The sequence below is a fragment of the Triplophysa rosa genome, linkage group LG6 (genome assembly GCF_024868665.1).
Source record: "Triplophysa rosa linkage group LG6, Trosa_1v2, whole genome shotgun sequence".
NCBI classification, from domain to species: domain Eukaryota; kingdom Metazoa; phylum Chordata; class Actinopteri; order Cypriniformes; family Nemacheilidae; genus Triplophysa; species Triplophysa rosa.
The window spans coordinates 2,713,850-2,737,512 of record NC_079895.1 but is presented as its reverse complement, the minus strand read 5'-3'; the positions used below and the strand labels follow the sequence as shown (position 1 = coordinate 2,737,512).

The following is a 23,663-nucleotide window of genomic DNA, read 5'->3' as shown; positions in this document are numbered from 1 at the left end:
TCTCTCTCTCTCTCTCTCTCTCTCTCTCTCTCTCTCTCTCTCTCTCTCTCTCTCTCTCTCGCTCTCGCTCTCGCTCTCGCTCGCTCCACACCTATTCCACCTCCCTCCATCACCCATCTCCTCAATGACTGTTCCCTGCTCCTTTCATTCTGTGACTTATGACTCTCACTTCTTCTCTCTTCCCAAACTCTCCTCTTCTCCTCCAGCTCTGTTTTATTAGATCCTCTTGCTCTCTCTCTCGCTCTCTCTCTCTCTCTCTCTCTTCCAAAGGATCATAGATGATTTCTTCTCTGGCTTTTCTCTACAAACTGTAGTCAGCCGTTCAGCAGGAGAACAGATCTCCGTATCCTCCTTTTCATCTCTGTCCGCGGTCCTCTCTGATTGCGGAGCGTTGGCTTTTATCCCGGCGGAGAGCCGCCCTGTTATTTCTCTGATGGTTTTGTGGATGCGCTCGGCATTGCGGTGAAGCCGATAGCGTGTGCTCACCAGTTGAATGCGGTATGAAAGAGCGTGGAGGCGCACGGCCGAACGCCCTGAGGAGAGAGAGGGAGGTTTGTGAGGCAGATCTCGCCGCAGCCGCACGCGTGTCTGCCTGAAGGACGCGTCGTGCCTGCGCGTCAGTCTGTGAGTACCGGCGCATGCTGAGCGGAGAGTCTCAGAGCTTCTGGAGTTTTTACAGCAAACAGGTTGCTGGTGCAGTATTTACTGCCTTTGTAGTTTTACACGCTGCTGCATTATTACAAATCGCTCACCCAGAATAACATTTATGCTGGTTGGTGTCATATAGTTTTTGCCGTATTCATGGACATCATGTTTCTCTTTAAGTCTGATTGTTCTCCTGCATGACAATTTCAAAGTGTGTCAAACTGTGTGTTCGTGTTGTTTAAGACTGTGTGTGTGTTTGCTCGGTGACCTGGTTCTGTTTGCTCATTCATTCTTTTTTCTAGTTATGATGGACGCGGACACCACTTATGATTTGCATTTCAGATGATGTCATCTTGTGCTTTCTGTTATGGAGTTTCTCAACATACATGCTTCAGACAGGTCAACAACCCAGAGGAAAATGTTATTGCTCAGAGGTTGCTCTTTCTTAGCTCGGGAGATTTGATAGAGTTCTCAGTGTTCATTTAGGTTTCAATCTGGGTTTTTCTTCAATTGTTTGGGTGAAATAAAACTGAAGCAAACGAGACTGTATTTGTTAAACTACATGAAGAGTATGGCGGTGCAAACTGAATGTAGATCGTAGAGGAAAAATAATCTGGATTTGGGTAAATTTGATGAAAAGTTCATATTGAGATCTTCGATCTTCAATAATATTGACTTGATTGCAGACTTGATAAATCTGAGTTTGACACATTGCTGAGATCTCTTCTGAAACTCTAATGACAGAGACATTTGTGAGATTTCTGGCTCTTTTTCTCAGGAGAAATATCTGAGACGGAGGAGACTTGAGCAAAAAATGTATTTGTTCTCCATTTAATCTCATTGGGCTGTTTTCTTTAACGGCACCCTGAGTTTAAGGGGCGTTTTGTTCTTATGTATTTTCCTTCCATCTGTGTTCAGTTTTATAAGTGAATTGTGCAATTTTCTGGATGTTTCGATCACTGGTAGACAGGAAAAATGTTTGCAGAATCTGCTTTTTATTGTTGCAGTTCTGTTTAGTGAAGCAAAAATACACATTTTACTAGCGCTAATTTCACCACACTAAACAGCTTCAAAATTAAATAAGCTTAAACGAAGTTAATCATATTTTAATGCGTATTGATTCTACCCATAATGCAGTGCTCCTCTCTTTCTGATGTGTGCAGCAACAAGCTCCACTAAGCTGGAGGACCTGAGTTATCTTGATGAACAGCGAAACGCCCCCCTGCGTACGTCCATTCGCCTGCCCTGGCACAACACAGGCGGCAGAGCTCCACACGATAAAGGTACATTCACATTTTTGTCCTATTTTTACATGGTATTTTCATTTGCATTCTGTTGTGTATGGGTCATATTTAACCCCAAAACTAAATTTGAACCCCAAATCTAGACGTTTAAAATTATATTTTGCCTAAAAGGGCTTTGAAAAAATGTGAAAAATTCAACTGTGATATTATTTGCATGAATTGTAAGCACATTTATTTCACACATTCTGTGGTGCCGAAAAAAAACAATTCATTCAATTTTTCAAATGATTAAAAGAATTTATACACCGTGGTTGCACATCCTTTTAATGCTAATTTTAGAAGAGAATTTTACTTTAAATTATTATTTTTAATTATCATATTTGTCTACTACAAAAAGAGAAAAATATGAAGTACAATAACAAAGTAAACAAGTAAAATGTCTAAACAGTAATGGAAATTTTAAATTTAATTCATTTAAATTTAATTTGATTTTAATTTAGTTTTGTTGTCACAAAAACAATGTCACAATGCAGAAAGTATTTACAAGACCCGAAATAGGCCTACAATTTTTTCATGCTAAATGTAGTTTCTTAATTCTTTCTTCAGGTTTCAGGGTGAAATAAGGCAGAAGTGTTCTTGACCTGTTTGGTAAATCACTGTCATACAGTCTGAAATGTTTTGGCGTGGCTTTCTTTGACAACCTAGAAAAGCTCTTGAAACTCTTCTCATGGCTATTGACCTCAGGGCATGTGAATAAGAAAATGCTCTCAATGTACTTCCGGTACTGAAAGAAAAGTTTAAAACAGAAATGCACATGTGTCCGTTAATGTTCCCTTAATAATGCAAGACATCTTTGATAAACACAAGTGTTGTTTGTCTCATACGGTCGTGTTCTATTATATAAATGCTTGTTTACCCTGAGGGCAGAACTAATTTTTGCAGGAGCTTGTGTGTGTGTTTGACCTTGTTGAATGTTCCAATAAATGAGCGACATCAGAGGTTTGATTCCATCAGATATTCGTCAGAAAACGCAGTAAAACAGTAATGCTGTCTGTTCAGCAGCCAGTGGATGATTCATCTTCAGGAGAGTGTTTGAGGACACTTCCTCTACATGTTAATATTAGTGTGAGATGTTGTGTAAGTGTAGCAACAATCTCTGTGTATGTAAGACCTGTGTGATGTGTGTGTTTTGCAGCTCGCTTCACTCCGTACAAGCCCACCGACATCATGCTCAAACCGCTACTGTTCGAAGTTCCCAGCATCACCACTGACTCTGTGTTCGTGGGCCGTGATTGGCTGTTCCAGCAGCTCGAGGATGACCTGAAGCCCAGGGAATCGGGCGAGAGCTCCGGGGTTATCCTGGTGGGTAACGTGGGCTTCGGCAAAACCGCCATCATCTCCCGTCTGGTGGCCCTCAGTTGCCATGGCGGCCGCATGCGACAGATCGCATCCAACAGCCCGAGTGCTTCTCCAAAATGTGAGTGCTGAATTTTGGTTTCGCAACATACAACATTCTACACCACATACAAAACTCAAACTACAGACAATATACAAGAACATTATACACGCAACAAACTAAATACAACATACAATTCACTACATACAATACACATTATACACACGACATGTTACATGGGTCAAAGACGAAAAATGGTGTAATACTGCTTTAAATTGTTGTTGTTCAAAAAGTTTTCTGTTTAATTTAATTGCATTTTTGTTTTTCTGAGCAAAAAATTAATATCATACATTTTCCCCTGATTTACAGAAGACGCCCACTAAAATGTCATTCAGTGTAACAATCTTGTCAGGCATATTTACAACAAAAATAAATTTATGACTATTAAAAGACTAATTGCTTTCACCCCAAATGCTAATTAGTTGTAATTTTACTTATATTTTTTTATTTGACACTATCCTAGGTTTTACCCATTTGTCAATAAGATTTTTTTACTCATTTAAAGCACAATAAAATGTAATATGCTTCCTTATTCTTTTATATATTTTAATATGTACATGTCAGAATAAGCATGTTGTTTGAATTTGTACATAAATATTGTGTTCCACTGAATGACAATGTAACATTATTTCAACCAAATTTTGACATTTTATTCTCCAAAAACTTAATGTAGACATTTTACTTACATTTAATTTGCTTTCTATGGACATAAAATCACTTTTGTACATTTATTTTGATGGGGACATCTTAACGTCTTTGACCCACATACAAAATAACACACAGTACAACATTCTACACATAATTTCTCTCTCTCTCTCTCTCTCTCTCTCTCTCTCTCTATTTCTCTCTCTATTATGTTGTTATGGTAACATCATAAAAACCGTTTGGTTTCAGACAGTGTTTTTCTGAGAAAGGATGCCTGTGATATTTGTTCTGATATTCACCTGTCACACTCTGGATCTGTCCAGGTGGAGAGCCGAGTTCAGATTTGCCCCTGAGCCAGCCACCTCAGCCCACTCCTCCCCCTAGTGCCACAAACACCCTGCGGCCCAGCAGCTGTCCCAGCACGCCAGAGCTCCAGAGACGGCGTGAGGAGGCCGTCAAACGCCTGGCAGCAAAGGTGCTCGCACAAACCACTCACAAGCCACCAATATTGTCCTGAAATGGGAAAGAGCGCAAACAATGGCTGGATTTTACCTTCTATTTCTTCTATCTATTATGGATCTGTCTGGCTACAGTGGCTGAAATGATGGTGGACTTTTAAAGCTGTGTGTGTGCTAAGACGTGTGTTATGAAGCATTCCATCCGTTTGAGTGACAGCTCGTCCGATCCGTTTCTCTGTCACAGTTTTAATAAGCCACACAGGTGTACTGAAGCACAGGTGCGGGGGGCGTGACCTCTACATGATTTACAGTGTTGACAGTGTCTTATGTGAGACATCTTTATTGCAGTCCAGTCATATACATTCAACTCCACCAAACAATTTTCAAACAAGAAAGTATTTTTCCAGTTGTTTGCAATGTAAGCACCACACTTTTATAAAGTTCCACCATCACGCATATGGCTGAGTTGACTAGAAAAATGTTTTTACTCAGCCGACCAATCACAGTGCATGAGGGGCGGGACAGATTCCACACACAGCACATCTTGTTTGTACACCATTCGTCATGGCACACAGTTGAGGATTCATTAAATCTAGTTTATTTAAATCAGACAACTGGTGTCCATCAACAAATATTTTTAAGATCAAATAGTTTGCGGTTCCTTTTGTTGTTGAGCTATTGTTGATTTACACGCACGCACACATTCTGTGCAGTATTTTCAAGTTTATTGTATATTTATGAGCTTACCGAACCTCTTAAAACAAAAGGTTTAAGGACAGTGACATTTAATCGATTGCTCGCCAATGCCATTAGGACGAGCCATTTCGCAAAATGAAAATCCTCCTTTCGGACGAATCTAATTCATGTAGTTTAAGCGCATTAAGAAGCAAAAGAACATTACCAAGGCACCTGACACCTCACGCTGGCCACCATAATGACCTTCTGCTCATAACTCGGGGAGATTTTCCTCTTTGCAGTTATGCGCCGGTTGTTTTGATGCAGATGGTGATTCATGTGTCCTGTATAAAGAGCACATGTTGTTTTGCTCTAATGCTGCTAATGGACTTTGATGAATATGTGGTGATGTCACCGTTTTTAATGGAAGACCCGAGCTCCAGTATAATAAATTATTTCTCCCTTAGACAGACATGTTATTTTTACGATGGACGGGTGTGTAGAATTTGTGCGTTGTTGTATTACTTTGTGTTTTACGCCACATTTACATTGTTTCTCCTGTGCAAATGCAGACAGACAGCATGAAAATGTAGTATGTCACAATATTGGATCTGTGCATCAAGGCTTGCGGTGTGAACGCAGCGTTAGATTCCTTATTAGCGGTTGTGTTGTGTGAAGCGGGTTTGCGAATCTGAGAATGTGGTTCAGGCCGTGCTGTTTTAATATGACTGATTCTGCCCCTGAGGTTCACAGAGGAGAGATTGGAAAAGCGCCAGCGCTGTTAATTTGGGAGGCATTGAGAAGTGCATTGAGACTGAGATGTCATCCACCCAGAATTGCTCTTTCACCCTCTCAGTGAGACAGCTGATGGTCTGATCTCTGTACACTGAACTCTGATCAATTACATTGGTTAAGCTGAGTTTTAAAAAAATGGACTATTTTTTACCCAAAGCTTAGATGCTGTATACATTTTTATGTTTATTCTTTTGTATTTATTTAGTTAGCAGGGACATTGTACATTAATAAACATTACTGTAAATGTACCAGAATTAGCAGAAGCTATTTTTCATTTGTAGTCCCTGGACACATTGTTACATGTATATCAGTAAGCAACGTAGTCTTGAGTTTCTGCATTATGAAGTTCAGTTTGAGTTCAGTGTCTCAGTTCAATTTCATCACTGCATGCGTTTGCTACAGACCAACAGGATCTTTTTTTGCATAAAGTGAATTTTACAAAGAAACTTTAAGTACTTTAAATGTTTTATGTTTTAGCGTTAAGTTTAGCAAAGCGAGATGTTTGGCCGATTATTGGTTCTGCTGTGTATCTGTACATCTGCTGTCCTTTGTCAAACACAATGTGAGTTAAATGGTAAATCAACCACGATGCTTGGGTGAACCCTGCAGTCCCTCGCGTGTTACCATGGCAACAGGTTAGCAGGGTGGTCATTCGGTCGCGTTGGGCAGACTTGCACCCACGTGGGCACTGAGGCTCGGAGACGACAAGCGCGACAGGCGACTGCAAATTGAGTGTTTGCTAACAAGACCAAAGCACTTTATTAGACTTTCACTGCATTCATGTATTTCATTATACGATCGGTTTACTTTGACAGGAGTGTTTGTCTGAAACACATTTATCACAGTGGATCAGCACGAAAAATGTGTTTTCACAAGAGTGCAGTGGTTTCTGTAACTCTCAATAGTATCTGTCCAAGAAATCTTTCCTTTCTTCACTGCATCATATGTGAGGATCACCTAAACATTGAGTCCCGAAGGCTTGAGAGAAAACATTGGAGAGATGGAGCACTTTAATGTGTGATTCAGAACAAACACAGCGAGGTTTGCTCAGCGTGAGGGAGTTAATGTTCCCTCCTCCTGAAGGAGCTTCAGATTGATGCTCTTGTCCCAGACCTCATCTCAGGCTAAATGCCGCGCCTGCCTATTAACCCCACTTGTCCGAATGGGAAATATGGCCATCTGTCAAACACAGGTTTCAATAATAGATCAGCAAATTAAGAAGGACCCTCAGAAATCCAGTTCCTCAGGGAGTTCCACGGTTTCCGGGTTTCTTTGCCGTGGTATGACAAATCATGAGGCTCCCGTAAGAGTCTGTGGTGAGCTGCTGTGTGAGGACATCTCTTAACGTCACAGACATATTGGTCCTAATGAATTCTCTCAGATGAATCAGAGCTTCTTTTTGGGTGTTTGAGATTTTTTGAGGGATGAATTTTAGTAACGCAAAAAGTCACTCAAGACCACAGGGATTTTTATCTCGATTTTTAGGGTTAGTGTTAATCACTGTAATACCTGACCGGCAGCGGCTCATTGCTTTTTAAAATGGCTTCAACATTATCAATAATACAAAATGAAATATTGTCCTGAAATAAAGTCCAGTGTGTTTAAAGGGACGCTTCACCCAAATATGAAAATTCTGTCATTATTTACTCACCGTCGAGTTGTTCCAAATCTGTATACATTTCTTTGTTCAGATGAACACGGAGAAAGATATTTGGAAGAATGCTTATAACCAGACAGATTTTGTCGCCCATTGACTACCATAGTAGGAAAAAAACAATGGTAGTCAAAATTGCCCCAGAACTGTTTGCTGTCCTACATTCTTCAAAATGTCTTATTTTGTGTTTATCAGAACAAAGACATTTATACAGATTTGGAACAACTCGAAGGTGAGTAAATGATGACAGAATTTTCATTTTTGGGTGAAGTATCCCTTTAATAGTTTATTTAACTGTTGGCCACTTACACTTTAAAAATGAACCATGGTTTTACTATACTAAAAGTGTGGCAAACGTGTTTTTGCATTACCATAGTGTAACTACAAACTGTAATTGTGGTGAGACCGTGGTAAATGTGAGGTGACTATAGTTAAACCACGATTCATTTTTGTAAGGGTGCTGTTGCCAAATTGGCTTGTGCAATGTTTACCAGAATTTACTGTACTAAGGACGTTTCTTTTTCCGTTTAAAACGTTCTCTTCCATTTGCATACTTTTAGTGTATTTTCCTTTTTGCACGAAACATTTGAATGGAATTGGAAAATAACTCTATGTGGTTAAATTGAAGGTTTCTCTTTTGCCGTCAAATGACTAGAATACTTTAAATGTAAATGAGATGGAAGTTTTTAATCGGTCTCTGGTTCTCTCCGCAGGTGGTGGCGTATCATTACTGCCAGGCTGATAACACATACACGTGTCTGGTTCCCGAGTTTGTTCACAGTGTGGCTGCGCTCTTGTGTAGAGCCCATCAGCTCACAGCGTACAGAGAACTACTGCTGAAAGAGCCTCATCTACAGAGCATGCTCAGTCTGCGCTCCTGCGTCCAAGACCCAACGGCTGCCTTCCGCCGGGGCATCCTCCAGCCGCTCATCAACCTGCGCAAAGGTACAGTCACAACAAACATGAAATCCCAAGTTCTTCTAACCCAAATACACATTTTCTAGTAATAAGGTTAGGTGTTGTGTTCTGGTGTCCGCTATGTACGTCGTGCGCATCAGATTGGGGAGGCAATGGGTTGAGAATGCCATTTAATTTCCTAAAGGAAAGTGAAGCATGTTTTGGCATCGTCTCTTAAGTCCTGATCTCGTGTGTCTTGATTTTCTGATGTGAACATGTTCTGTCTAATGTTCTGATTGTATGAATCGAGTGAATCAACACATCAAAATACAACTCCTTGTATAAATAATATAATTCAATACTCTATACTAATTTCAACACACTATTATATGGGACATGCTAATTCTAAATTTGTATACTATTTAGAATGGAATTGCTCACGTGTTATTGAGCTTTGTTTTTTTTGTCTAAGCCTCTACGGATTTATCCTACAGCGTCAGTGGGGTTGAGATCTCAAGGTCAGCATGATCTGTTGTACGTGGAGGTCTGCTCTTTTTCTCAGCTCAATCAATATTTTATGGTACAGGTCTGTGTTTCAGACACACATAACAAACTCTGTGTTACAGAGACGCAAGACACTCGAGATCAATATGGCACAGGAGGAAAATCAGCTCACACTGCAAAAAAAGCCATTTTACTAATCACTATCTTTATCTTGCTTTTGCTGTAAAAAACGTCTGAAGATCCACAAAATGAGATTCATTTCAAGTAAATCTTAGGGACAACCGCATAAAAGTGCTGTCATATCAGGAGATGCGTTTAAGACCTACGCTTAAAACAAAGAAAAGAACAATTTGTCATGAGGGTGAGACCAAGAAACGCAAAATTCCCTCAAAACAAGTTTTATCTCACATTCTACATTTAGAATCAAAATGGTGTATTTTGTTCCAAAGATAATGATTTTTTGGAGTGTTATGGGCATGCCCTGTGTGACTCTGTCACACTATTTAATGAAACGGTCAGGTTGTTCCAAACCTGTATACATGTCTTTGTTCTGCTGAACGCAAAGGAAGATATTTGGAAGAATGTCAGAAACCAAACATGTCTCATCCCCTATTTACTGCCATAGTAGGGAAAATAAATACTGGCAGTAAATGGGGGATGAGATCTGTAGAACAAAGACATTTATACAGGTTTGAAATTATAAGAAGGTAAGTAAATTATGACAGAATTTTCATTTTTGTGTGAACTATCCCTTTAAGATTCTGAATAAGGGCTGGTTTGTGTTCTTAGAGCATCTCAAACAGTAGTGGTGTAAATCTTGTGCTCGGTGAATAAATATGTTTCTGTGTTATTCCGCTATGACTTCTCTGCTCTAGAAAGTCTCTCTGAGCTCTGCGTGTAATGAATAATTAAAGTGGGGGACGGTTTGGTTGAGGAAAACTAATATGTGGCATAGCTGAAGAGTTCGAAGGAATCATTTACCCAAAATTGAAAATTTTTATCATTTACTCATGTCTCATGAATAAAAGCCTCTGCCAACTGCATAAATGTAAGTGTAATGTCTGTTTTAACTCAGAGAGGAAGATTCCTGAGGAAGATTACATAATCTTGGTCGACGGGCTGAATGAGGCGGAGTTTCACAAACCAGATTATGGTGACACTATCGCCTCCTTTATTACCAAGATCATCTGCAGGTTCCCCGATTGGTTGAAGCTGGTCGTCACAGTGAGATCCAGTCTTCTGGTGAGTTTATACCGTTTATCTCCGCACACAATGTTCTAGAAATCATTCAATCATATCATTTCGGCATTTCTTCTGTGTTTATGGTGACGATTATTAAAGAACATGTCCAGGTTATATTTCTTATGTCACGTTACAAATAAAGTAAAAATACTGTTATAAAGTACCATTGAGATTCACTTTTGAAGATGAAAGAAATGTAAAAAATGATGTGAATGAGATTTATTTGCATTATGGTAAAGAAAACATGGACCAAAATTGGCTTAATTTTAATGGGAATATGTCACAAACCTCTGCAATGGTCCTATAAGGCTTAATTTTCATTTGTTTCCAAAATGTGACCCTTGACCACGAAACCAGTCTTAGGGGCGATTCACATTTCGCGTCTAAAACTGCCCTGCTTTCTCTAGTCAAATGACCCGCGGTGTGCATGCGGCACTCTCTATTTCCATCTCGATGCGGCGCCGACGCGCATAGAAAAATGTGCCGTGTCGCTCCCTATTTACGCGCGCCTGCCGCGTGTCTACATTTAAAATAACGAACTTGCGCTCACAAAAGACGTGAAATGTGAATGGCCCCCCCCTTTTTTTTTACATTTTTAGTAATAGCCCAAAATACATTGTATGGGTCAAAATGATCGATTTTTCTTTTATGCCAAAAATCAGTAGGATATTAAGTAAAGATCATGTTCCATGAAGATATTTTGTAAATTTCCTACCGTAAATATATCCAAACTTTATTTTTGTTAGTAATATGCTATGCTAAGGACTTCATCATACAACTTCAAAGGCAGTTTTGCCAAAAAAAATTCAACGGAAAGCTTATTTATTCAGCTTTCAGATGATGTTAAAATCTCAATTTCGAAAAATGGAACCTTAAGACTGGTTTTGGTGTCCAGGGACACATATAATGTTGTACTCTTCTTATTCTTTTGGAGTGAATGTGAACTAGACATGTTTTTTTAGGAGATTACACCTCCTGCTCCTAAAAGAAAAGGTTTCACCCTGATTCCTGCGATATCCCTTTATTCTGATCTCAGATCAGGGTTACTAAAGCTTTCACAGTTTCACTAAAACCTGCTCCTCATGTTGTCACTTTAAGTAAGAAAATCTTGTAGCTTTATTAAGCAACAGTGACCCGGCCAACGAGACTCTGACAGCTAGACAGTCATCCAGACAGTAGGAGGTAAAGAGGAAAAGGGAGAGAGAGAGAGAAAGAGGTTTAATGTTGGCTGAGTTTTGACAGTTTGAAAGGTAAAGCTACTGTTCTACTGTTTGATATGTGTCAGACGAGATTGTGTTGTTTGTACTTATGAACTCGAGCCGTCACTACAGGCAGGAACGCATCTGGTGTGTGATCTAGGGAGAGCTGGGTGATATACTGTACAGTAGCTGAAACTCATTATATCTCAGTATATTTCAGCTTTTTGCTTTGAATCTTGTCTGAATTGGCCACAAAGATGTTTTTCTTTCCATGCAAAGAGAAATGTTGTTGTAACCAAGCAGATTCATAACATTTAATGCAAGCAAATTACGGTAAAAGTCTGGTTGTTATTTAATTTTAATTTGATTAAAAAATAATTTTCATCAGTGAATTAAATTAAATTTTGTTTTTCAATTCATTGAAGTGGTGATAATGGAAATAAATCTAGCTTACTAACTTACTAAGATTTTCTTAAAACATTAAACACAACCTTTAAAATGCATGCTTGCTTGTGTTTTTTTCCTTCATATTACAAGTTGAATGTAGCCGTTTAAAATGACGATTTGTCTCAAAAAATAAGAGCATTTCAAAGCAAAAATGTAAATATTTGGATAAGTGGTGAATAAATTTAGTTTAAAGATTCCCCCAATCACATTTTCAAAAGAAAGTTCTGTGTTGTGTCACACGATTCAAAGAAACACTGGTTTTGTCTTCACAGGACATCACCGGTCTGTTAAACTTCCCCAAAATCAGTCTGGATGAATTCCCTGATAACCCGGAGATCAGCGCCGACCTCAACGCCTACATCCAACACCGCATCAACAGCAGCCAGAACATTCTCAACAACATCTCGCTCAATGGTAAAGCCGACCCCATCATCGTGGGCAAGGTCAGCTCTCACCTCATCTCCCGCAGCCAGGGCTCCTACCTGTACCTCAAACTGACCCTTGACCTCTTCGAGAAGGGTCATCTGGTCGTTAAGAGCGCGAGCTACAAGGTGGTGCCCGTCTCTCTGTCCGAGCTCTACCTGCTTCAATGTAACATGAAGTTCATGAGCAACTCTGCGTTTGAGCGCACCATGCCCATTCTGAACGTGGCGCTGGCGTCTCTTCACCCGATGACGGATGAGCAGTTGTTCCAGGCGGTGAATGCCGGCAGCGTGAGAGGGGAGCAGGTGTGGGAGGACTTCCAGCAGATGATGGAGACGCTCTCGTGTTTCCTGATTAAAAGGAGGGATAAAACGCGCATGTTTTGTCACCCTTCCTTCAGAGAGTGGCTGGTGTGGAGGGCGGACGGAGAAAGCTCGGAGTTCCTCTGCGATCCCAGGTGAGTTTAGGATTAATAATAGGATGTCTGTAGAACCCCCCCAAAAAAAATTCTGTCATCATTTATTCACCCTCATTCAAACCTGTATACGACTCTTTCTTGGAACACAAAAGAAGATATTTTGAGAAATGGAAGTCAATAGGGGACAGTGTTGTTTGGTTATCACCATTCTTCAAAATATCTTCTTTTGTGTTCCGCAGAAAAAAGTCACACTGGTTTGAGATGACATCATTAACGTATAATGAGATAGCTTGACTGGATTATTTTGTCCTAAAAAAATGTAATACATTTAAATGCAACTGCACGTATAAAACATTTTTTTTTTTTACATTAACATTCGATCAGACATGTCTAAGGATATGATTTGTTTGTTTATGTGAAAATTATGTCAGGAACTTGCGTGCCATTCATTTATTATACTGTACAACAGTGTAGTCACATTATTGTTTTAATATGTACTCAATAAATAAATTAAAATTGGAATAATCCAGGCTATTAATGTGATGGAGCTGTTAGCACCGCTGGGTGACTCTAAATAAATGAGATTTCTCATGAGCTCTGTGCATTGCAGTGTTATTTTAATAGAGGCTAAAGCAACCTTAATACCAAATTAAAGCTTTTGTTGTTTTTAGGGCATATTTTATATTCATACAGCAGTGATATTTGGCTAAAGTTTTCGTTGAGTCTGGCTTTTGTTCTGCTTTCGAGACGCAGGTAATGGTGTTAAGAAGAAATGAGTTGACAAAAAACTGATTGTGTGTCTCTACATACGTACGTGCGTGAGCGATGTCTGTTTTGACATTTTGCAAATTGAATGTTGTGATGTTGAAATGATGGAAGACTGTGATTATTTAAAGTTCCTGTAAAACAACCAGTTCTAGTTCTCTAGTTGTAATTCTCTAATGTAATTCTATCAAGTACATTATCAATCATGGGAACATGGTGGCTCGGTCCTGGTTAAAGTGACGGGTGTGTCTTTTCAGTGGATTTTTTTTAAAACCAGCTTTAAAGGTCCAGTATGTGAACTTTAGCGGCATCTAGTGGTGAGGTTGCGAATTGCAACCAACGGCTCACTCCAAACCTCCCTTTCGAAGCACTAAGGTGGCTGACACAGGACTAAGATGTCGTCACGTTTTCTCTTCTTTGCCGAAGGAGGCAACATATTTATGAAACGCGCTCTGTGGAGCAGTTTGTCCATTTAGGGCTACTGTAGAAACAACATGGTGACTTCCATGTAAGGGGACCCGCGGTGTAAGTAGATAGAAATAGCTCATTCTAAGATAATAAAACCATAACGTTTCATTATGTAAGGTCTTTATACACCTCTGAAGACATAGTTATGGATATTATATTCCATTTCTGTCAATAGATCCTCCAAAAAATTACACACTGGACCTTTAATACTGTATGTTAGAGAGAGATAAGCGGAGTGTTGGATCTGCGCACACCAATAGGGGTATGACATCAAAATACCGAATGCGTTTCGAAAGCAAGCTGTTTAATGTGCTTTTTATATCGTACGCCGATTCATCTGTGCAGCATCGAACGCACCTAAAAATGACCGGCAAGACCCTCCATATGGCCCGTCTTTGGAAAGTAAACTAGACTTCCCAGCAGAGTTCATTGAGTCTTCAGACAGCACCATTGTATGCGGTATTCTTCACATGCTAATGAGCTGCACTGAACTTCGAGTCAAGCCCCAAAAGTTGGCTCAGAAACAGAGGGACTTTTAAAAAGGTCCCCTCAATTCGGCCTTATTTCACCGCTGAAAGAGGGAGAACAGAATAAAGGGACCAAGCGGCGGAGACCAAATTTGTTTAATGTGGAAGAGATGTAGAGCTGATCAAAGCCAGCAGCATTCATGCGTGGCCTTTTAATGAAGCTCTCGGTTAATTACCACCAGCAGGAGGAGGAGAGAAACACTGAGACGGTCTATTCCACACTTCTCCTGCAGACCCAATACAGCCACGCTTTCACAACTTTGCATCAAATACTATACTATGCACCGCTTATAGTCAGAGATTTGCTTCACATGAGCCCCATTTGATCCCATCGATTGAAAATGTGTTTTTGAACCCTTACAGCTTTATCGGTGGAGCTGAAGTACCTTCACCACTTAAACTAGACGTGTGTTCCTAAACTCATTTTTTGTTATTAAAGGAACCCAAAAATGAAAGTTCACCCCGATGCCAACCCAGATGTTTGACTTCCTTCCTAAGATGAACACATTTAAAAATATATATATATTAAAATATGTCTGTGCGGTGTAAATAGGTTGAAGTTCCAAAAACAAATTCATCTATTACTAAAGAAATCCAAATGACCAGCTTTCTAATAAATGTCTTCTGATGCGAAACAGTGGGTAATGTGTTTGTTTTTGTTCCAGTTTGGCTACAAGTTTAAAATCTAGTGAAACAATATTAACGCTTTATAGCTGAAAAGCTTGTTTCACTATACTCCATGTGTTATCAACACACATAAAACTCGCAGGAACAGAAAATCATTTTTTATTACAATTATTTCTTGTTTTTTATAGGTTTAACAAAGCAAGCACTGCTGGTTGGCAGTCATTGTTTACATATCGTTTAAAGTGCATAACATGCAAGTTCAGCTGGATCTGGCAACCTTTTATTTCTATTCTCACACATTTGTGTTTTTTCCATTGTGTTTATGTAGGAGTGGACATGCCCTGGTGGCGTTCATGTTGTCCAGGCAGGAAGGAAAGTTGAACAGGCAGCAGACTGTGGAGCTGGGCCATCACATTTTAAAGGCACACATTTTTAAGGTACCCACACACAATTCTGAGCATGCACATCTTTATTGTGAATTCATTTATTCGCTTAAAAGTGTGTGTGTGTTATTGTTTAAAGGGTTTGAGTAAGAAGACCGGTGTGTCCTCCAGTATTCTCCAGGCGTTATGGATCAGCTGTAGCACTGATGGTCTGTCTGCTGCTTTGGCCTCTCTTAGGAACCTCTACACACCCAACGTCAAGGTCAGCACGCATGAATGCAATGAACATAAGCAAATGATTTGTCTTAAAAAAATGAAACTCACAAGATTTGAGAGAAATTATAACAAATTATTGAATTTGAAAACAATACAAATATCAAATTATTGAATTTGAAAACAATACAAATATAGATGGTTTCAGTAGAAACAACATAAAGTTTTGTGGCTCAAACTTAAAGGGATACTTCACCCGAAAATTCTGTCAGCATTTGTCTTCGAGTTGTTCCATATCTGTATTAAATATCTTTGTTGTGATGAACACATAGAAAGATATTTGGAAGAATGCTTGTAACCAAACAGATTTAGCCCCCCATTGACTCCCAACAGGAGAAATTACTTTATACATTTTTTTTTGTTCTGTTGAACACAAAAGAAGATATTTTGAAGAATGTAGAACAGCAAACCGCTCTGGGGCACTTTTGACCTCCATTGTATTTTGTCCTACTATGGTAGTCAATGGGGGGCAAAATCTGTCTGGTTATAAGCATTCTTCAAAATATCTTTCTCTGTGTTCATCAGAACAAAAAAATGTATACAGATTTGGAACAACTCGAATGTGAGTAAATGATGATAGAATTTTCATTTTTGGGTGAACTGTCACTTTAATTTCTGGTAGACCTCCACAAAGAATCACTAACAGCTGAGTAGTTTTAATTGAATTAAATACAATTAATATACAATAACATATTAATGTAAGTTAACATTAATATAAATTAAATATAAAATAAATTGTTATATTTTAACCAAACTTGGGCCAGGCGTGTGCTGACTGTGTGCTTGAATTATTGGGTAATGAACTGCACATCCTATAAAGCATTGCAATTGATGCAGTCGGGATCGTTCTTCTTCCCATTGAGCTAGTAGTTGAGCTATTAAACATTTTTTTATTCTATATTTTTTGTAAATGAAGTCACACTGATCTGTGGCTTGTACAGAAGCATATATCATGACTTAATCTCGCAGTTTATTGTAGGTTGGCCCTGAAAGGTTTAAAAATATTATCATTAAAAATCAATTTCTCCTCTGCCGTAAAAGGATTTTTTCCACAGCCATCCATTTTAAAGAGTCTAGACCATTATTAGTTCTGTACTAATCTAAAAAACAGCTTTAATCTTTTTTTAATGTGGTAAGACTATAGGTTTTGTTTTTAAATACCGTACTGCGCCCAGACAGATGACTCCTAGAGAGCCAATTAGAGCGCAGTGTGTCCACTGACCTTTGACCTCCTGCTCAAAGGTCAGTTTTCTAAAGAGACCCATATTCCACCCAGTTCCATTACAGTTAAGATGAGCTTCATTCATTGAATGATTCATTGATGATGGTAATCTGCTCAGAAAACAGGATGCGAATCATTTTAGCAAAACTGACCAAAAATACCGAAGACTTATTTTGCATTCAGGGCCATATTCAGATGGTTCTCCGATAAAATGCTTTCTAGAATGAGAATATCTCTTCTGCTAAATTATAAATGCCTGCTGAGTTTGTCTAACAAGAGCAAGCTTGGTTTTCCCAGGTTGTGAAGTATATTGACAAACTTTACATCAATACACAGAAGAAATTAAAGCTCTTCAGGGCATCTTAAACATCTGTAACGATCAAACACAGAATATTTGCTGCTATTTATTGTCAGATTAATGTGGAACTCACTCAAGTCTAACCCATTACCATGTTTCATTTGAGATTTATAAAAAAGTCACTTAGCATTTGAAGTAATTGCCAAAGCCTTTTCAATTTAGAGCCAGTTTGATAAAGTAAAGGTCATTTTCTCTGTTAGATTGTATGTGTGTTATTGAGGACAGACTGCTGTATTGAGATTTAAGAGCGTTTAAGAACACAAATGATGGATTAAAGCATAACTATTATCTAAATATAATCTGTAAATATGAGCTATTATTTTAGCTAGGTTAAGTTCCTGTCTGGTACCCTGAAGCTTGTGTATTCCAATTCCACCAAGGCAAGACTTCAAATGACCTCTTGAATCTTCTTCATCTCTTTCTCGTTCCTTCAAGGTTCTGTCTAAACATTCTTTGGGTAAATAAAACCAATTTCATTTGCAGCTGCCCTGGGCGTCAGGGGGGCTGCGCAGACGCTGCTGATTAAGCGTTTGTTATGAGAAACAGAACGCAGGCGGATTAATGAGCGCCGGAGCACTTAATGAGCTCGTGAGTCGAGATGCCGCGCTTTGCCAATCAGCGGTTTGTTCATCGTGAACTTTTAACGCAGGGTGAGGCATTGTTTAAGAAAGAAAGACGGAAAATGAGAGCTGGAGGCACGTCAACAGAACCGTGAACTGATCATCAGAATTTCAGTGATTTGTTTGGAAAGTTCGATTGTTTGTGACTGTAACCGTAACTCTTAACTCCCAGTATGGTTTCTGTCTCCAGGTGAGCCGTCTGCTGATGCTGGGTGGAGTGAATGTCAACTATCGCACGGAAGTATTGAACAATGCCCCGGTGCTGTGCGTTCAGTCTCATCTGGGCCATCAGGAGATGGTTTCTCTGCTGCTGGAGTTCGGGGCGAATGGAGACGTGGTCTCAGAGAACGGGATGAGTTCTCTCTGTTACGCAGCCTCCGCTGGTCATCTGGGAGTTGTTCATCTTCTCTGTAAGAAAGGAGCCAAGGTGAGAGGACGTGTGATGTCTATTGAACACGTTTTGTTTCCTTCATATGTATGAATTTGTATAATAACTCAAATATACAGTTTGCTTCCGTATTAAACATACAGCCGCGGAAAAAATTAAGAGACCACTTCAAAATTATCTTCAGTTTTTTCATGAATGTACTGTTTTTAAGTATGTGTTTAGGTAAAATGATCATTTTTGTTTTATTTTGTAAACTTCTTACAATATTTCTCCCAAATTTCAAATAAAAATATTTGCATTTATTTATAGAAAATGGAAACTGGAGAAACAGGTCAAAATAACAGAAAAGATGCTCAAATACCTCAAAGAAAACAAGTTCGTATTCACTTTTAAGCAATATAACAGTACTTGTATTTAGGAAAAGTTCAACAAAATTGTGGTAACCTGGATTTTTCGCACGGTTTTCATGTGTCTCGTCATGCTGTCAGTCTTTCACATTGCTGTTGGATGACTTTGTCACTCCTGAGGTTTTTGTTCAAATTCAACAGACACTTTACTGGAATGGCCACAATACATCTAGAAATGCTGATTTAATGAAATTTGGAGCAGTCTCTTTATTTTTTCTGAGTGAAACTAGTTTTAGGGATTTTTAGGGATGCACTTGATTTTTGTCAATTTGTAATGGGGGTGGAAGAAAAGTTGTAAATATAAAAAAAACGTTGCATTAATTTGCTTGCATGATCACAAACGTGAGCATTAATTCTGTTGTTTGTGCTCAGGTGGATCTCGTGGACAAAAGCGGCCAATGTGCATTAGTTCATGCGGCTCTCCGGGGTCATCCTGAGGTCATCGAGTCCCTGTTGGAACTCACCTGGAGCAGCGAGGGTCAACAGGTGGACCTCAGCCTGAAGAATAAAGCCCTGCAGCAGGGACTCATAGCGGCCTGCAGTATGGGACACACGCATGTAAGTTCACACACATGATAACACGTGAAAGATGGAAACCACTCCTGGTGTAAAAGCCGCCTTAAAACTGGGATTTTGAGGGGAGATTTATTGTTCCCGTGTTCATTTAAAACCTGGGGATTTAAAATCGACAAAAAAGATGTATAGTAAAATCTTGAATAGACTGATAATGGACGTTTGGAAAGTAAAGACAAAAAAGATCTGTTTTTGCAGTATCTCTAGACACAGTCTGTTCAATATGTCTAGAGTGTTTTTCTCTGCGAGTGGCGTGCTGTTGTCAAGTAAATCTTGCCGTAAGCCAGCATGATAACATCAGTCTGTCTGGTGAGAGTCTCATTGAAGACATTTGTACGCTAATAAGTACAATCGTTCCAATATATTTATTCAGACCATCAGCACTTGACGTACAAATGAAGATCTCTCCAGAGATTTTTGTGAAAGATTTTCTAAAAACATCTTTATTCGGTAATCACAAACGACTGGAAAGGTCACAGAAAAGTCAAAGGAAGTTCATTGATCTAAAGACGTGGCATCCGTGTAAGCTAAAGCACGTGTAGCCACACATGCAGGAATAATTGAACCAAAGAGGAGTTTATAAGGATGTACGCAGTGCACACAAAACCCGGGCTGTGCGGAAGCATAATGAAGCCCTCTATCTTATAGGTGCTTTAAGGATACGGTTGCCATGGGAGAATAGTCATGGCAACCAGCCAGCCTCCAAAGCCAAGCTCTTCCCCAGTTTCAGTCTTTAAACAAACCTCTGGTGTGTTCATTTTAACCTGCTCAAGTAACAGAGCTGTATCAGCATCTCTTGTCTAAAGATCAATGCGCACTTCCGGCTCATGAGACCGACTTTGAGGTGGAGGTCAGGGTCCGAAACGAAATTTTGTGCTAGTCCCTCAAATCAGTTGAGATTTGCTGTCGTTAATATCCCTTAATGGTCATTAAACTTGGCTTGATTACAAATATCAGTTTTATCCCTGTGACAATGGGAACATTTTGAGCATGTTTGTGGCCGGGTTTCCATCCAAACGAGATGCACATTTTTCGCAATAGCAGAAGGAGCAACTAATCCAAAATGCGTTTCCATCAAGTTCCTCAATCGGATCACTGTGGGTGGTATTGGTAACCTAGTAACCATCAGTAAATAACGGTAACAGCCGCTTAGTCTCGTGGGTTTAACGTACGTTACGTCCGAATTTACTCAGCAAATGCTTTTCCATCTCCCATTATTCGCATTAACTATTTGTTGCAAAAAAGAAAAGCTACCTTAAGCGAGCATTAAAAAAAATTATTACGAAATTTGGCATTTCCATCACTTGTTTCTGATGCCAATCAAAATGCGCATCAAACCAGGGTGATAGAAAGCCGGCTTGTGACAAACATCACAGGTCATTGTGATCATCATATTTTCATTTTGGTGATGTAGTACAAAAAATATTATGGAGAACAAAGCAAAAATTTTTTTATTAATTTTATTCATGTTTTTGTTTAATTGTATTATGTTTTTTAGACGGTACATAATGACAAAGTTGTGGTGATGCATGAGTCAATGATGTCTTTGATTTGAATTAGTTGCATCACCTGTATATATTTACATAAAGTGAGATTCAGATGATCATGCTTACGTATAGTGATTTCAACCACTGATGTTTTATTTACTCACTAAGGTCTGTTTTGCCATTTGTCGGGACGTCATTTTGCCCTCTTGTTGTGCTTGTGTGTGTGCCAATGTGATGATTGAATTTTGACTCTTTATGTATTGCATTATTGCATTTCATTCATGTGAGCTGGTGTTTTGGCAGGTGCTGGAGGGCCTGTTGATGTTGAATAATGAACTGACTGTGCAGATTGATGCTCATGACACGCTGTGGGGTGAAACAGGTACGTGTTTTTCTCTCTCGCTGTTATTTCTGTGCTGCGTTAAGACTCTGAATTACACTTGTTGCTGCTTGCAGCTGTTCAGACAAATAACTTTTACAACAACCTGTCCAAGTCACCAACCCTGGCTGATGTTTTTGGTCCACGACCTTTAAGATGCATCTATAGTCACCAGTCTCATTTAATTGCACTTTCAGCGGTCCGGCCTTCAGCAGCTCTTTGTGTCACGCTGATGTAAAGAAGATGTGCTATTGTGGAAGCATGTGAGCGCTGTCAGGTGTAAAGCACACGTGTGACAGACGGCCATTCAGATGGGCTTGTGTGGACATGAGACACATATTGACCCTTTAATGGGGACCATAAGATAATAAAAAGCTTGATGTGCGTGCGTGCGTGCGTGCGTGTGCGTGTGCGTGTGCATGTATAAAGATGCTGTGAATTCAACAGCAGGAGAGCCGTGTTCTAGCAGAGATAAATACAAGACCTTGAGCTAATAAGATGTTCTCAGAGGAGTCACACACTTTCAGTTTTATTATCTTGTTTTTTCAGGCTGTCCAGTTGTTTAGTAACGTGATTTGCAGTTTTGTACTTCTAAGACTCCTATGGAAATGATCTTCATATGTAAGCGTGTTGACAAAATGTTTATGTGCTCTCCTACTTGTACGTCGCTTTGGATAAAAGCGTCTGCCAAATGAATAAATATGTGTGAGTTTATTGTACTGTAGGAATACACAGTTTTAATACTCGACCTAAAGCTGCAGGCTTTAATACAAATTTTGCTCTTAATGACAGATTATCAGTGTCTCTATAGCCATTATACAACTCATTTTCTAAATCCTTTACAATGATACAGAGAGCAACAGGTTGTACTGTACAAACAGCCAGAAACATCAAAGGATTTGACCACATTTTTAATTCTTTTACATTTTGATATGCTGTTTTTCATCTTCGCTTCAATAGAAGCTCTTTTTGGACTTGAGAGAAGTTTTGAGTTTTGTAAGTTACATCATGTTTGTATAATCTCATGATCTCAAAGGATCAAGAAACTTTTGATTCTTTGTGAAATGACATGTTTTTCTGAACTCTGCAGGGACGTTTGCAGTAAAACAAATATTACACTGATAAGGCTGTTAAAGATTTCCCCAGGCATCAGTTCACCTCAGAAAACCGCAATAGTTGCCAGACACCGTCTCATAAAACATGTTATTCTTTCGGTCTGTTTGTCACAACTACAAATGAAATTGTCTGTGCGGTATATTTTCTAAACACATCACAACACTGATGAAATATTCGACCTTTTACATTATTTATAACGCCTTTTAGAGGTTTTGTGGTCATTTTGAACTTCCCATCTGGATGTACTGTACGCTTAAAATAGCCTTCATTTTATTCACCACTTCACTGTTTTTGTTAACTTCAGGATTTTATGTATTTTAGCAAAAGTGTTTCTAGCATAAGCATTTTAAACCATTTCTAGCTTCACTGTTTTTGATCAATAGCTCACTAGTTTATTTTACAGTGTTGTTTTTCACATTATTATGAGTTCATAAAAGCTACAGTACAGCATTTATTTATTCTATAATATTATAATTATCATAATGCTGTTTACAGTAGTTTTAGATGAAATACAGCACATTGTATTCCAGGACATTTCTACAGACCCAAAAACATTGAATAAACGTTACCCAAACTTCCAGACCTTGCTTTATGAGCACGATCTTTATTAAAACACTGTTGCACAACTGGAACGCTTACGGAAATTAATTTGTCAAAAGGTGTAGTTCATATTTTATTCATGCATATGAAATGATTCGTCAGAGTTAGACTCCGATATTGTTTAATGTAATTTATTTCACAGTATTTCAAACAGAACTGTTTTCTGTGCTTTCTCATCTTAAACCAGAAACCAACCTCGTTCTCTCTGGGGGCTAGACCCGTGCCGTCCTTCTAACAAATAGAATTCAGATGTGGGTCAGGCCTATTATCAGACGTCCTTTAACCCGCTCTACACACCCCTGCCAAGACCTCCAAAAATATCTTTCTCATGTGTACTCTTCCTCAAGCGCTCTGACCTTACTGGATTCAGCAGACGCGTTAGAAAAGACTTTGGGGATAACATGTGTTCTTCTCTTCAAATCGGTATTTCCCCGAGTAAACTTTGGCTGTTTGTTTGGCTTTTGTTTTCTAGTTATTGTTTACTGAGCACATAATTGCATTTCTACATTGTGAAACACTAAAAGCCCCAGAACGCTCTTGTGACGTAAAATGTGTGCTTGATTTTAAAGTCATTGTTCTCATTGTTTATTTCTATAGAATGTTATATGAACATTACTTTGGGCTCACTGTCTGGGCTGATGCATGTTTGTAGCTTTTAGAACTTAGGAGTGGGTGGTATGACCAAAATCGTATATAGGGTTACTGCATTTATCTTCTTTGGAAATTCTGTGTAAAGTGATTTACACGCTGCGTCTGTTCTGCAGTCTC

General features: G+C 39.0%; 1 protein-coding gene across 4 annotated transcripts in view; it reads left to right on the top strand.

Annotated features, from left to right (window-relative positions):
- tanc1b (tetratricopeptide repeat, ankyrin repeat and coiled-coil containing 1b) overlaps positions 1-23,663 on the top strand; it is a 100,211-nt gene that overhangs the window by 63,689 nt on the left and 12,859 nt on the right. For all 4 annotated transcript variants that reach the window (XM_057335723.1, XM_057335722.1, XM_057335724.1 and 1 more), the window contains 11 exons: positions 1,809-1,928; positions 3,085-3,366; positions 4,314-4,465; positions 8,286-8,517; positions 10,049-10,215; positions 12,134-12,741; positions 15,418-15,526; positions 15,612-15,734; positions 18,136-18,372; positions 19,113-19,298; positions 21,104-21,182. In XM_057335723.1, the coding sequence (XP_057191706.1) occupies positions 1,809-1,928; positions 3,085-3,366; positions 4,314-4,465; positions 8,286-8,517; positions 10,049-10,215; positions 12,134-12,741; positions 15,418-15,526; positions 15,612-15,734; positions 18,136-18,372; positions 19,113-19,298; positions 21,104-21,182 (2,295 nt within the window). The remainder of the gene's footprint in view (positions 1-1,808; positions 1,929-3,084; positions 3,367-4,313; positions 4,466-8,285; positions 8,518-10,048; positions 10,216-12,133; positions 12,742-15,417; positions 15,527-15,611; positions 15,735-18,135; positions 18,373-19,112; positions 19,299-21,103; positions 21,183-23,663) is intronic.